Here is a 13,692-nt window from a genome sequence, read left to right on the forward strand (position 1 = left end):
GTGTCAGTGTGTGCTGTGTATACTAAGCAGTTTATCTCGTCTGCGCTGCATATTTTCTTGTTCCCAAAGTGCAGCGAGGTGAGCCAGGTCTACACACGCACACACACACACACACACACACACACACACACACACACACACACACACACACACACACACACACACACACACACACAGCTCAAGCTCAGGTCTGCTGAAATGATAAGACCCCTTGTGTCCCCGCCAGAGGTAAATAGATTCCCCTGGTGCAACTATCCCGACCTCTTATCCGCCATGTTATGACACCCCCAGAAATCCCCATGTACCCACACTGTTCACCTTCACCAGATCATCCCCCTCTTCGTGCCCATGTGCACTGTTTGGCACACCCTGAGGGCATGTCAAGAGTCGCTGCTCTTCTAGGGCTTTAATTAGACATCCATGCCTGGCATCGGGGAATATTGGGGGGAAGGGCGGCAAGTCTGGGGCACACGAGGTGCTTGGGATGGGGGTCGACTGCAGTTAGGAGTTGGGGGAGCGAGCTGCTGTTGGAGATGTGATGTGTGCATCTGGATAACAGCTAAACACAGCCATATCTGTGCCATCCAATCAGGAGACCCCAGCAGAAGTCGGTTTCTAGGGCTTTAAAAGTGGTAAATATTTGTGGGCCTGTTAAATCTTAAAATCAAAAGTGTTTTGAACACAAGAGTTGACCCTAAACGACATGATTCATCAGTCCTCTAACATTGATCTCCTTGCTTGCACGCACAAAGATCAACTTCAACTGTTATCAATAATCAGCTGTTAGTGATCAGAATTAGGTAATCGTCAACATTACACAATCCTGGGTGAAAGCAGGTCAGCTTCCTGACCTGAGGAATCATTAACTGCCTGTGACACAAACGAAACGTTGACCCAGAGACGTTTTGTTGGTAAATTACAAATTAAATGTTGCACAAGGGTAACTGTAGATACTTTTTTGGCCAGTTAACAGATATAATCTGTCATATCTCTGTCTAAATGTCCTCCTCAAGCACATTAAACACACCTGATTAATTCAAAGAGGCATAAGAAAGTAGTAATGAGTGTGTAAAATCTGTATCCATAAATAACACAAACATCATAATAAGTACATTTTATAAATTGTTTTGTGGAGTCGAAATATAGGGAACATTTCTACATAGCACACTTCCACAAGTGAAAGAAAATCATACCACTCACATTCTTTAATGTACAAAACAAACAAAAAAAAAACATGATATTAAGCGACTTCAAGGCCCTGTGCCTCCTCGGTATATCTGATATCACCATGTTGGGGTTGTTCCTACAACATCATAATTAATGTTGCTCCAGGACCATAATTTCAATTTAGGAATCAGTGATGAAAACTATCTGGAGTTAGCTGTTGTCTTTGAATGGGTGACAAAAATGACAGTAACTCTGACGAGACGGGTTGAATCCTGTTTACACCACGTTCACTGTCGCTGTTTGGTCAGGTTTAGGGAGCTAAAATACTTGTTCAGGTTTAGGAAAACATGGTCTGGGTTAAAACTGACCCTTTTAAAATGTTAGACTCCTGTTTGAAATGATACATTCTCCCAATGCGTCTCTTTCCCTGAGTCATAAAGCTTTGACATAAAAAAAATGATTGGTCAGTTTCAATCATCATCACTTTCTGTACACAAGAGTTCCAATCAGGCAAAGACAACAGCGTTGATGCATGTGTTATGTAGGGCGTTTTGGTCAAGCCAGATATTCAAGGAAAGAACTCATACATTATGAAAAAACAGAAACTAAATCTAAGTGTCATGGCTCTCATCTACATCTGATTTCATATTTAGGTTTACCAGTTATTCCAGACCTGCTTGTCTGCACCTGCCCACCAGTTTTTACCATCTGCTAATCATCTCTATTCAAGTGTTCACATTCCCTAAAATAATATGGTAAATATGTCAGTTCTTGAGACAAAAAGGACAACAGACCATTTTCATGGCAGATTTGTCACAGCAAGAAAAGCACAGATGTCATTAATAACATACCTCATGGCTGCTTCTGAGTAACCCTGAAGCACATTCCCTCAAATGAAGACATAACAGTTCTTTGCACAGTAGTAGTGAGTGTATGAGACAGAGTGAAGGATTCATAATTTATTTAATCTGCGGCTTTCATCCTCAGACTCTTACTCAAACTTGTTTAGAATTTAATTAAAGCTCATGAGGGGAAACAAGGGATGACCACAGTTTGAAATATAAATTCACCTCTGACGTTACTGTCTGACCAGTCTATTGTTTTCTTCCTCTGTATCTATCCCCTCTCTGTGCTTTCTTTCTTTTTTTAAGCTATCAACTTTGATCTGTTCCTCCTGAAACTGTTTCACCTTCAGAAGGGCTCCATAAATCTCTCTTGATCTCCCCGTGGATGAAGAGGCAGGTCCGGAATATGAATCAGCATCGAGCCAATCCGGACTGTAGCTGTGCATAACAGCATCTAAAATGTCTTTTATCTGTCTGCAGGAGCACACACACACACGTACACACCAGAGGATGGTTTAGATTACAGGAAAAACATATTCTGGTAGAGTCTGCACTAACAGCACTTCTTGAATGTTAATCTGCTGCAGGAGGATAGGCAGAGGAGAGTGTTTTGAAGTGATACTGAGCAGACAGACCTATTTCATCATGGCTGCACTACATTTGAGGGGTACAAGCTTCTGATTGTTTGATAGATAGATAGATAGATAGATAGATAGATAGATAGATAGATAGATAGATAGATAGATATGAAAGAAAAGGATACAAAAAAAGCATCCAAAAGCTTTATGTAACTCCTTCCATTTTTCTAAAAACAGTCTGAAAGGTCAACTGTAAAATAAACCAAAGTTAGCAGTTAACCTGCCGCACAATTTAGCTCATTCACGGCTTTTCTGTTCCATTTGTAAAAACATAAACCTTCCATAAAGTATCAACTTCTGCTAGAATGAATGTACAAACATCAGTATCGTGCTAACTTGTAACACGATCGCCACCTTGTGCCCAAAATGGCAAACAGGTTATTATTGGTCAGGCACTTAGGTGTTCTTGTGACAAACAGTCGGGGGCCTTTAGAAGACGCCTCCACTTCGATGGGAAATGTAGTGTAAAATGGCGCCGTCTCCACTCTTGTTTGGACCGCTCAGTACTACGACTCCCAGAAACCCTTGCGTACTTTCGCTCGTGCCGTGCTGACAATATGGCGTCTTCTTGAAGCGCACGGAAAACGCAGTGTTTGTTGACAAGTCACGTAAATTAAGGTAAGATTTAGATGTCACAAGCCACACATCCCCTGGTTGTGCTTAATGAATTGCATGTATATGACCTGAATTAGGTTTCTGCGTTGAATGTTTGAGCACTTTCTTGAAGACAATTAGCTTCTTTGCTAAGTTGTTAGCTAGCGTGAGGAGCTAGCTTCTTCAGACTAACCGCTATCCATTATCCCTTCTGCAGAGGCTGAGCTGCTTGTTTTTATGTCATTCTTAACATCTCATATGACAAGCTAACCTTTCTTTCATACGATGATGAACTTTGATAGGGAACTAAAACGAGCCTGAAACTTTTACCGTAAGACCACACGTTACCGTTGGGTAAGAAACAGGTTCTTGGTAATGCGAAATATAAGCGGGTATTCATGGAGAAGAGCTGACATCACATGTTCAACTTCATATTCTCATGTTGGACTCTGTATTGCAGTCTAGTGAGACATAAACCGTAAACAAAAATAACAAAAAGTGCATTTTTTTAATGCTTTGCCTTCGTTTTTGCATGCTAAAATAAACTTAAACCCATCAGGATCTGCACTGACTGTACAAGTAGTTACAAACTGTTTAAACATCAACTGTGCTTCCCTCAGTTTAGTTTTGTTTATGTCTTATGGTCTATTGGTAATGTGTGTTTATATCCATCCTACTGCTTATATTGTGTTTAGCGTGGATTTATGCTTGGCGTTTTTGTTGTCTAAACTTGAGAGTTCAGTAATTGTTAGATTTAAAAAGATTAATTTTGAGAAGCTGAACAAATAATGAGGTTTATTAATGCAAAGAAAAAAAGCTTACATGAAAGTATGCTGTGTGTGAATTCATGTCCAGTAATAATGTACAATACCTTGTAGCAAAACCCGCTCAAGTGATTGTCCAAATACAGAATTAAATAATGCACTAACATTTTAAGTTTGTGACATATGTTTGCAGATGGCAGCCGACTCCACAGACAAGAAGGATGCCGAATCCTCGGCTACCAAAGACAGAGAGAGGAAACGCAGCCGGTCAAGAGAGCGGGAACGTAAAACTTCACCTTCACGCAACCGCCATCGTTCTCGTGAACGAAAGCGCTCTAAATCTCCAGAAAGGTAACTAAAATGCAAGGACACAAACCCACCTTTATCACTAGAATAAAGTTCTATTTGTAATAATTTCTTTTTTTTCACACACAGAGCATTTGTCCCATGTTTTTTATTTTTTATTTTCTGTATAACAGTTTGTCTGATTTTGACATTCGACAACAAATTGTATCTAATTTGTACTTGAATGACAGAGACCGACGCATGAAAGACAAGGATAGAGACAAAGAGCGTGAAAGAGATAAGGACCGAGACAGGGGCCGTAAGGACAGAGACGGCCATCGACGTGATAAAGATCGTGGCAAGAAGTCCAGGTACGTGAATGCAGAAAATAACAGGCTTTGTGAGATTGAGAAGGATCGCATGACGCGTTAATGCTGATTAATATTATTACTACTAAACAATAGCGATTATTTTGATGGGTGCCTGAAGGGAGCAAATGTCACAGCATTTTTGTTTTTGGCCTTTAAATACTGAAATTAGTCAAATGAACGATTGTTCTCTTGAAAGAGGTTGTTTATACCGGTTTAAATTCAGTCTGTCACTCTCCTTTATAGAAGTCCCTCGCCCAGATCGAAGGATGGCAAAGTGAAGAGAGATAGAGATATAAAAACAGAAGAGGAAGAAGATGAAAGAAAGAAGAAAGAGAAGGTAAGAATCCGGTTTGGCTGAATCTGTCATGGCGTTACATCCTTTCTCAGGTTGTTATTTGTGTGTTTGACCTATGTTGCTTTTGTTCAGGTCCAACCTTTGTCTTTGGAGGAGCTTCTTGCCAAGAAGAAGGCAGAAGAGGAAGCAGAGGCAAAGGTGAGAACTTTCCTGAGGTTCACATTTTCATAAACATTTTAAACCCAAGATTATTTGTTCCTCACTTCGTTTCTCATTTTCTCCTTTTCAGCCCAAGTTTCTCTCAAAGGCCGAGCGAGAGGCCGAGGCTCTGAAACGGAGGGAGCTACAGACGGAGGATAGGAGGAGGATGTTGGAAGATGAGAGGAAGAAGAGAAGGATGTTCCAGGACATGGGCAGAAAAATGCTGGGTGTGTATCAGCCTGTGGTTCAGTCACTTTCAAACAATCTGCATGCTGTTATCGAACTGTAATGATCCTAACTGAGAGTGTGTGTCACAGAGGACCCCCAGGAGAGGGAGAGACGAGAGCGAAGAGAGCGAATGGAGCGAGAGAACAACGGGAATGAAGACGATGATGGACGACAGAAGCTCAGAGAGGAGAAGGATAAAAGCAAAGAGCTCCACGCTATCAAGGTCAGTCTCAAGAGAAGTTAGTTGTATATTTTCATCAAACTGAGTCTTTAGCCATATTCAGACTGGTTTTACTTCTCTTGTAGATTTTTACATGTGCTTGTAAGTGATTTTAGTCCGATCCAGATTGATATTTTCCCCCACACTGTGGTAATAATTGTTATGATTATAAATCTACTGTTAAACTCGCTAAACTCATTTGTTCGTCTGTAGTTAAAATCTGTCAGAAGATCTGCTTCTTCAACTTTATTTAATCAGCTCTGTGTAAAATTTGATGTCTGTGAGAAAATAGAGGAAGCCAGAGATGTTTTTTTCTGATCAGAGAGATGGAAATGTGTTAACATCAACATACAGACCTATTTGGGAACAAATACGATAGCAGAAAAGAAAAATTAAAGCCATTAGGGGAGTGAGAACCATGAACCCTTCAATTTGATTTTTCTTTACAGGAACGTTACCTTGGCGGGCTCAAGAAACGTCGGAGAACTCGTCATCTAAATGACAGGAAGTTTGTGTTTGAGTGGGACGCTTCTGAAGACACGTCAGTAGACTACAACCCAATGTGAGTGAAGAAGAACACATTATATCAGTGGAACACGTTATCGAAGCGCGTCTGTGTTTTGTCAGAATATGCACCAGTCTGAGCTGCATGATGTTCCCAATCTGTGTTCCAGTTACAAAGAAAAACATCAGGTTCAGCTGTACGGACGAGGCTTCATCGCTGGTATCGACTTGAAGCAGCAGAAGAGAGAGCAGTCGCGGTTTTATGGCGACCTGATGGAAAAGAGGCGAACACTGGAGGAGAAGGAGCAGGAAGAGTGAGTGAAACAAAGCAAAACAAATCCAAAACATGAAACTTGAGTGTATATTAAATATAACTGACCAGAAAGTTGTAAATCAGTCTAAATACTGACTTCATTCCAATCTGTTTTTTTCTCTCAGGACAAGACTGAAGAAGATGCGCAAGAAGGAGGCAAAGCAGCGCTGGGACGACAGACATTGGTCTCAGAAGAAGCTGGACGAGATGACGGACAGAGACTGGCGTATCTTCAGAGAGGACTACAGCATCACCACCAAGGGAGGAAAGATCCCGAACCCCATCAGGAACTGGAAGGAGTATTCACTGCCCGCACACATCCTGGAGGTCATCGACAAATGTGGATACAAGGTCGGTTGAGAGTCTGTGTGCAAGTTTTCGAGAGTGTTTGATTTTTGTAACTTTGACCAGCAGATGCATGTAATTGTTTATTATATTTGATATATTTTAGTTTCAGTTGTGCAGAGTTAAAGGTGAAATGCTCATGATTAAATATCTCCTCAGACTTTTACAAACTGAATTACTAATAATGACTTGTCTTAAAATCCAGGATCCGACACCTATCCAGAGGCAGGCCATTCCTATTGGTTTACAGAACCGTGACATCATTGGTGTTGCCGAGACAGGTAGCGGTAAAACGGCTGCTTTCCTGATTCCACTGCTGGTCTGGATCACCACCCTGCCAAAAATAGATAGGTAAGTAAAATCATTGATAGTGCCCCAATATATTTTTTACCCATATAGTCGTCTGTTAAATTCCTCTCCTTTCTGATTGGCTGCAGGATTGAAGACTCAGATCAGGGTCCTTATGCTGTGATCTTGGCCCCGACTCGTGAGTTGGCGCAGCAGATTGAAGAGGAGACCATAAAGTTCGGTAAACCGCTCGGCATCCGCACTGTGGCTGTGATCGGAGGAATCTCCAGAGAGGACCAGGGCTTCCGTCTCAGGATGGGCTGTGAGGTGAGTGTCTAAAGTTAGCATACAGCAAGCACCAACTTTTTCTAAAATTGTTTTTTAGAGTGTAAAACACACAAAACAGTCTCATTTTGACACAGTAACATATACGGAATATACCTTGTTGAGTTTTTCTGGGATTTCGAACAAACTTTATGCGCTGTGTTCCACTGGGGTTGTTATAAACAATTTGGCTAACTGATTTATGAATGTAATATTGCTCTATACATTTGTTTCTCAAAAGCAGGCTTTTCAAAGGGTGAAACTGTAGTGAAAAGTGCGACGTAAAAAGGAATTTAGTTGGTGAACGTTATTCTTAGAAGCTTTCTTTAGTTTATAAAAACACTGTAATTCAACAAAGCATAATGTCAGACACTCTACACACACACACACACACACACACACACACACACACACACACACAGAGCCCACCCTGCCACTATATTCATAAGCTAACGTTTCTATGTAAACAGAAATCACACATAGTCACCCACTGTGTGTTTCTAACAGATTGTGATCGCCACCCCCGGACGTCTGATCGATGTGCTGGAGAACCGGTACCTGGTCTTGGGTCGCTGCACGTACGTGGTCCTTGACGAGGCTGATCGTATGATTGACATGGGCTTCGAGCCCGACGTCCAAAAGATTCTGGAGTACATCCCGGTGACCAATCAGAAACCAGACACCGAGGAGGCGGAAGACCCTGAGAAGATGATGATGAACTTTGAATCTGGAAAACATAAATACAGACAAGTATGTTTATCTGTCAGACGTTTGCAAACATCAGACTGTTGTGTCGGAGCCAGGTGCTCTCACTGTGTATTTGTGTTTTCAGTCTCTGTATTTGTTTTTTGTTTTTTTACACCTTTCAGACGGTCATGTTCACAGCTACTATGCCTCCAGCTGTTGAGAGGCTGGCAAGGAGCTACCTGAGACGTCCAGCTGTGGTTTACATCGGCTCTGCTGGTAAACCTCACGAGAGAGTCGAACAGAAGGTCCTGCTCATGTCAGAGGGAGAGAAGAGGTGAGACATATTACCGTAAAGATACAACATCCCATTTATTTCTGTCAAAGTGCAGAACTGAGTGTTTTTGGATTCTTTGTGGTGCAGGAAGAAGCTGCTGGAGGTGCTGTCACATGGATTCGAGCCTCCCATCATCATCTTCGTCAACCAGAAGAAGGGTTGTGACGTGCTGGCCAAGTCTCTGGAGAAGATGGGGGTGAGTCACTGCAGACGGGAAAACTTTTTTTTCAAATGTTAATTTTCTCTTCATACTATTAAATGTTCATGACTATATAGGCAGCAAACAACATTTAAGTTTGAAAAAAAACATTTATACTATTTATTCTGAAAAACTCAGCTAATCTGTTTCATCAGGACTGTTTCCTTGATCACATTTGATTGGCCTAACAACAGAAACAAACAGGTCATCACATTTTGAATTAAATTTGCTAAAACAATGTGACAAGCAAGGATAAAAACACAAAATATAAATCTTTCATACTGAATAACCAAGGTTATATTAGGGTACATGTGTTAACCATTAACTAGTTGCTTATTATAGTATGAGTTGAACTTATACGCCAGTCGATTGACTGGATGTTCAGAAATATTCTAAGTATATAAACAAAATGTAACCTCAGTTGTTTCTTCTTCACACAGTACAATGCTTGTACCCTGCACGGAGGAAAAGGCCAGGAACAGAGAGAGTTTGCGCTCTCCAACCTCAAAGCAGGAGCCAAAGATATCCTGGTGGCCACAGACGTGGCTGGTCGAGGTATCGATATCCAGGACGTCTCCATGGTGCTTAACTACGACATGGCCAAGAACATCGAAGGTAAGAAGCCTCAGTTTGTGTGCAGTGTTTTTGTCTATATTTATAAGTGTCCTCGAGGCCATCATGGGCTGTAGCATCACTTTCCTCCTCTTCCTCCCCCTGCAGACTACATCCATCGTATCGGTCGTACGGGTCGTGCTGGTAAGAGCGGTGTGGCTATGACTTTCCTCACCAAAGAGGACTCGGCGGTGTTCTACGACCTGAAGCAGGCCATCCTCGAGAGCCCCGTCTCCACCTGCCCCCCGGAGCTGACCAACCACCCGGACGCTCAACACAAACCAGGAACCATCCTGACCAAGAAGAGACGCGAGGAGACCATCTTTGCCTGATTTACCAGACAAACTGGACTTCCACTGAACACACACTCGGGTTTCGGACTGTTTTATCATGTTGTACCTCCACATTACATTCAGGATTTGGTCTGCAGATTATTTACACCTATTTCTTTTGTTCTTTTTCCATAGTGTGTCCCATTCTGTCAGTCTGTTTTTGTCTGTTGGTAGAAATGAACACAGAAATCCTCCCCACACTCGTTTTGGGATTGTAATCTCAGTTCAAAGATGTGTAAACATGGACTCAGTGGTAGATGTTTGTTTGCTTCTATAAACCCGTGCTGGATCCTGATGATGTAACTGATCTGCACTGTATAAATGCTCCTCTTCAGTTATCAGATTTGATGAATGCCAGCTAGGATGCGAGTGTAGATGAGTAGTAAGTGCGATGTTGTGCATTTTTATTAATTTTCTGTCACCGTATTTCGAGTTTCCTGACTGTAAAAGAGACCAATGCCAGAAGTGACGACCATTTCTTTTGCTTTACATGCAAACTGACTAAATCCAGTGTTTTAAATATAAACATTTGTATGAAGTGAATACAGCAAATTTGACAACATCTGGCTCATAATTGTCTTTGTGGGTGAAATGGATGGTTATCATAAGTCAGATGGGGAGATGATACCTGAGTCTGACCATTTTAATGCATTTATTCAGGTGTCTGTCCTGATAACTCGAACCACAGACGGTGGGAGACTGGTTATTCAGAAATACTTTACCCCAAAACTGAGAATAGAAACATCTAAAAGAATAAAAACAAGAACAAGTGAAAGTAGGACCGTTATGTAACATACTATAGGTAAGTTGTTTATGTACAGTATGGTTTTAATTTGAGTGACCTGCTGAGGATTATAAATTAAAACTAATTACGACCACATTCGTAACGACCATTTTGACCAAATCAAAACGTTTAATTGTATTTAACTCTGAAGTGGAGGGGTAGCCAACATGGTGCCTCTGAGCACCTGTTAGCCCGCAGAGAGCATACAAGACCTTAAACCTAGACTCTCTCCTCATAAATGTAGCCTCTTAAAGGTGCATTATGTAAGAATTGACCACAGCCGCCAACCTGTGTCTGTGTTGAAAAGCCCTGAAAACATCTGAATCAGCTTCTTGCTATGAGAGCTGAGGATGCACATCAACACCGTATGTTCTGCCAATTTCAAATGATACATTTTCACATTCATATTTGTCTATCAATTCTTTTCTCTTTGATTTTAAGTGCGGGTGCTCATTTAGGGAAAAGTGATGTCATGTATCTCTGTGCAGCAGTCAGAGTTTAGAGTTCATCTTTGATGAGTTTTTGACAAGAAAACACAGGAAGAAATAAAACCTAAGAAGAAAGAAAAAGTCCTGCTGCCCGACGAGGTAATTAGAAACATTTAATATCTGAAGGGGCTTTAAATTACCAGTAAGTATTCCCAGAAACCCGTGTGTGGCCCATGTTCTGGCCCTATATAAATACAATGGACCGAAGTGCATAAAGACGGAACATAGATGTATCAAGTTTTGTGGCAAGTCACCCAACAATTGTTGAGACATTTCATATAAAACCCACAAATGTGAGCCTTGTTGTGGTTAAAAACTAGAGAAAAAGTCAGGGAATCATCGGAGGTAATTAGGATTTTACCTCCCAATCTTGAACGAAAAGTTTACAATCGTGCGTTACAGTGAAAGACAAAAAGGACTCAAACAATTAAAAGTACATAAAATGTCATGTTTATTTTGTTTGTCATATTTTTTACTTAGCATTGTAAATCTATTTTCAAATAGAAAGCATTCTATACAGCATCAGGCAGGAAATGTCTCACTTTTTACACATTTGCTGTCTCTTTTGATAAATAGAGGGAAGAGGCGTGTTGGGTCACGCTAGCACGCTGTGGTAGTCTGGTGGATACACGGTTATATTTAGTGCAGTTATTGCATTACAAAGCAACCATCCCAAAAAAAAGTAGTGCAATTTTTTTTTCTCTACTCACACAAAAAGAGGAAGTCCAGATGGTCTAAGGCGTTTAAAGTTTTTCAATGTTAGGCTTAGTATTGCATACAGAATAAGACAGAGGAAACTAAATTATAACCCTTGTAAAAATTGTGCTTCATAAATTGAAAAAATCTCAACTGCTTTTATCAGTTGCTAAATTGGTCCGCTTTGAAAAACATACTCTGCCAAAATATAATGAAAATAGCTAATTGGTGAACTAAGACATGCAGGGCTTTAATAATTCACTCATTCCTTTTCATCACAAATTAAAAAAAATCATAGGCCTGATCTGGGACAATTTGTAGTGAGTGACTTTTTAAAAGTGCATCGACCAGTGTCCAGCCAATATTGTGGAAAAAAGATTCCCCAATATTAAAGTACATTGTGGATAAATAAACTGATGCATTCTGATTTTTTTTTTTTAGTAATAGTGTTGTTAGTGGTGTGAGGAGTGAGTAGCCCCAAAGACAAGACTATCACTACAAGACAACGAGGAGAATCAAAATCAATGCATTACTAAAATACTTAACTGTAAAAAGAATCAGATTTTCATGCAACACTTGCATAGATTTTTTTTCTTTTTTCTTTTTTCAAATCATGCTGATTTTTTTTCTTCAAAATATACAGAACACTAGATAGAGAGGGAGAGAGAGAGGGAGAGAAAGAGAGAGAGAGAGAGAGAGAGAGAGAGAGAGAGAGAGAAATACCTGTGAGACATGGAAGCAGTAAACCAGTAAATTCCTAAAGCCGGCTGTTAACGGTATCGACACTGTACGTGAACGAAAAGCAGGTCGCTGCTCGTCAGCATCACGTCCGAACTCATCGTCGTCGTCATCGGCTCGTGGACTAAAAAACGGTGCAGGAACGGAATGACATCGTGTCACGGGTGCTACGAGTCCTTCAGGAGCACGACACATTCGTTACATGGAGTTGAGCTGCGATGAGTGTGTAGGACTTTACACCTGAGGATCTGCCTTGGTTAAAAACCGAATCGACTGTAAAACTGCAGAACACAAAACAATGTTTGGCAAAAAGACGCACAAGGGGGGGGTGAGAGAAGTGTAGAAACTGTGGATGCTACAATCAATAACGTGCTACAATCGAATTACAGGGCGATCGGTTGGGGGTCGGAGACACCGGGTGGTGCTTGGAGGTGCAAAAAGGCATGCAAGCTTACATTCTCTGAAGCCTGGATTTGAAGAGGAGCTGCAGCTGTGCAGCGTGTGCTTGACAAAATGTGAATGATTCGATGTAAACAAGCAGGTTGGCAAATATTTCATCCATTAAAAGATAACATTCCCTTTCTTTGTTGTGTTTACATTCTCTGTGCCCGTTTTTAGATTTTTAGAGGTGTTAAGAGAGTGATTGTGCAACAGCAAAGACAAGCGATGCCCAGAACGTACTGTACTGTACTGTAGGTGACACTGACGCTTTACTGCTTACTTACATTGTGAGACTCAGTCTGATTAACTGCATGTGTCTCCCACCTGCCGCACGCCGCCTTCAGAGTACAAACTGACTCAACACATGGATGGCAACATTTCTCTGAAACAACAAACAAGTCCATATTAACAAAATCGAACAAATATAGTAGCAATGAAACAAAACCGGGTGCCCATTCAGTATATACATTGTAATCAAATGCATTACTATTTCCCATAAATGGATTCAACAGTAGACATTCCTACATTAGTTTATCCGTAAAGATCATTCACTTCCTGTTCTGACGTAAATGTGCAAATAGTCTTAAAATAATTATACTCATACATGCAATAGTAAAGAGTTTAAAAGTCTTAGGAATTTTAAGGCCAGTATATGAGACATCCTACAATAGAGAAACCTTTAGGCAAAGCAGCTAAAGTTTGAGTTTGCGTACAGCTGGTAGCCTGAAACCTTTCCATTGCAGAGGTGAGTAGCCCTGTTGACTTTTATCTGAATGTGGAGAGGTCGTTACATCCCCTCGCTTTAGATAAACTGGGAGTCTGGAAGAGTGTGACTGGAAATTCTCTGAACTAGACACACACAGGTGTCTGCTTAATAAACTGGGCATCTGTTTCTCTGATTTAAGCTTTTTTGGGGCGACTTTTTCATCTCTAAATTGTTTGGGAACGGTCGGAGGGCTTGGGGTGATCTCGGTGCTGATCTGGAGGCCAGATCGGTCC

General features: G+C 41.0%; 1 protein-coding gene across 1 annotated transcript; it reads left to right on the top strand.

Annotated features, from left to right (window-relative positions):
• Positions 1-3,180: 3,180 nt before the first annotated feature.
• Positions 3,181-10,108, top strand: ddx23 (DEAD (Asp-Glu-Ala-Asp) box polypeptide 23). Its single transcript, XM_073469915.1, has 17 exons — positions 3,181-3,268; positions 4,202-4,359; positions 4,545-4,664; positions 4,908-5,001; positions 5,092-5,157; positions 5,249-5,387; positions 5,478-5,611; positions 6,058-6,170; positions 6,283-6,426; positions 6,551-6,776; positions 6,976-7,121; positions 7,208-7,385; positions 7,890-8,132; positions 8,252-8,403; positions 8,491-8,599; positions 9,043-9,217; positions 9,323-10,108. The coding sequence occupies exons 2-17, from the start codon at positions 4,202-4,204 to the stop codon at positions 9,544-9,546; spliced, it is 2,421 nt and encodes an 806-aa protein (XP_073326016.1). The 5' UTR covers positions 3,181-3,268; the 3' UTR covers positions 9,547-10,108.
• The last annotated feature ends 3,584 nt before the right edge of the window (positions 10,109-13,692 follow it).

This window comes from Pagrus major, chromosome 7, assembly GCF_040436345.1.
Source record: "Pagrus major chromosome 7, Pma_NU_1.0".
Lineage (NCBI taxonomy): Eukaryota > Metazoa > Chordata > Actinopteri > Spariformes > Sparidae > Pagrus > Pagrus major.

Coding starts and splice junctions, on each gene's coding strand:
- ddx23 (XM_073469915.1), top strand. CDS start 4,202: ATGGCAGCCGACTCCACAGACAAGAAGGATGCCGAATCCTCGGCTACC. Junction 4,665..4,907: donor GATCGTGGCAAGAAGTCCAG/GTACGTGAATGC, acceptor TCTCCTTTATAG/AAGTCCCTCGCCCAGATCGA. Junction 6,171..6,282: donor TCAGTAGACTACAACCCAAT/GTGAGTGAAGAA, acceptor TCTGTGTTCCAG/TTACAAAGAAAAACATCAGG.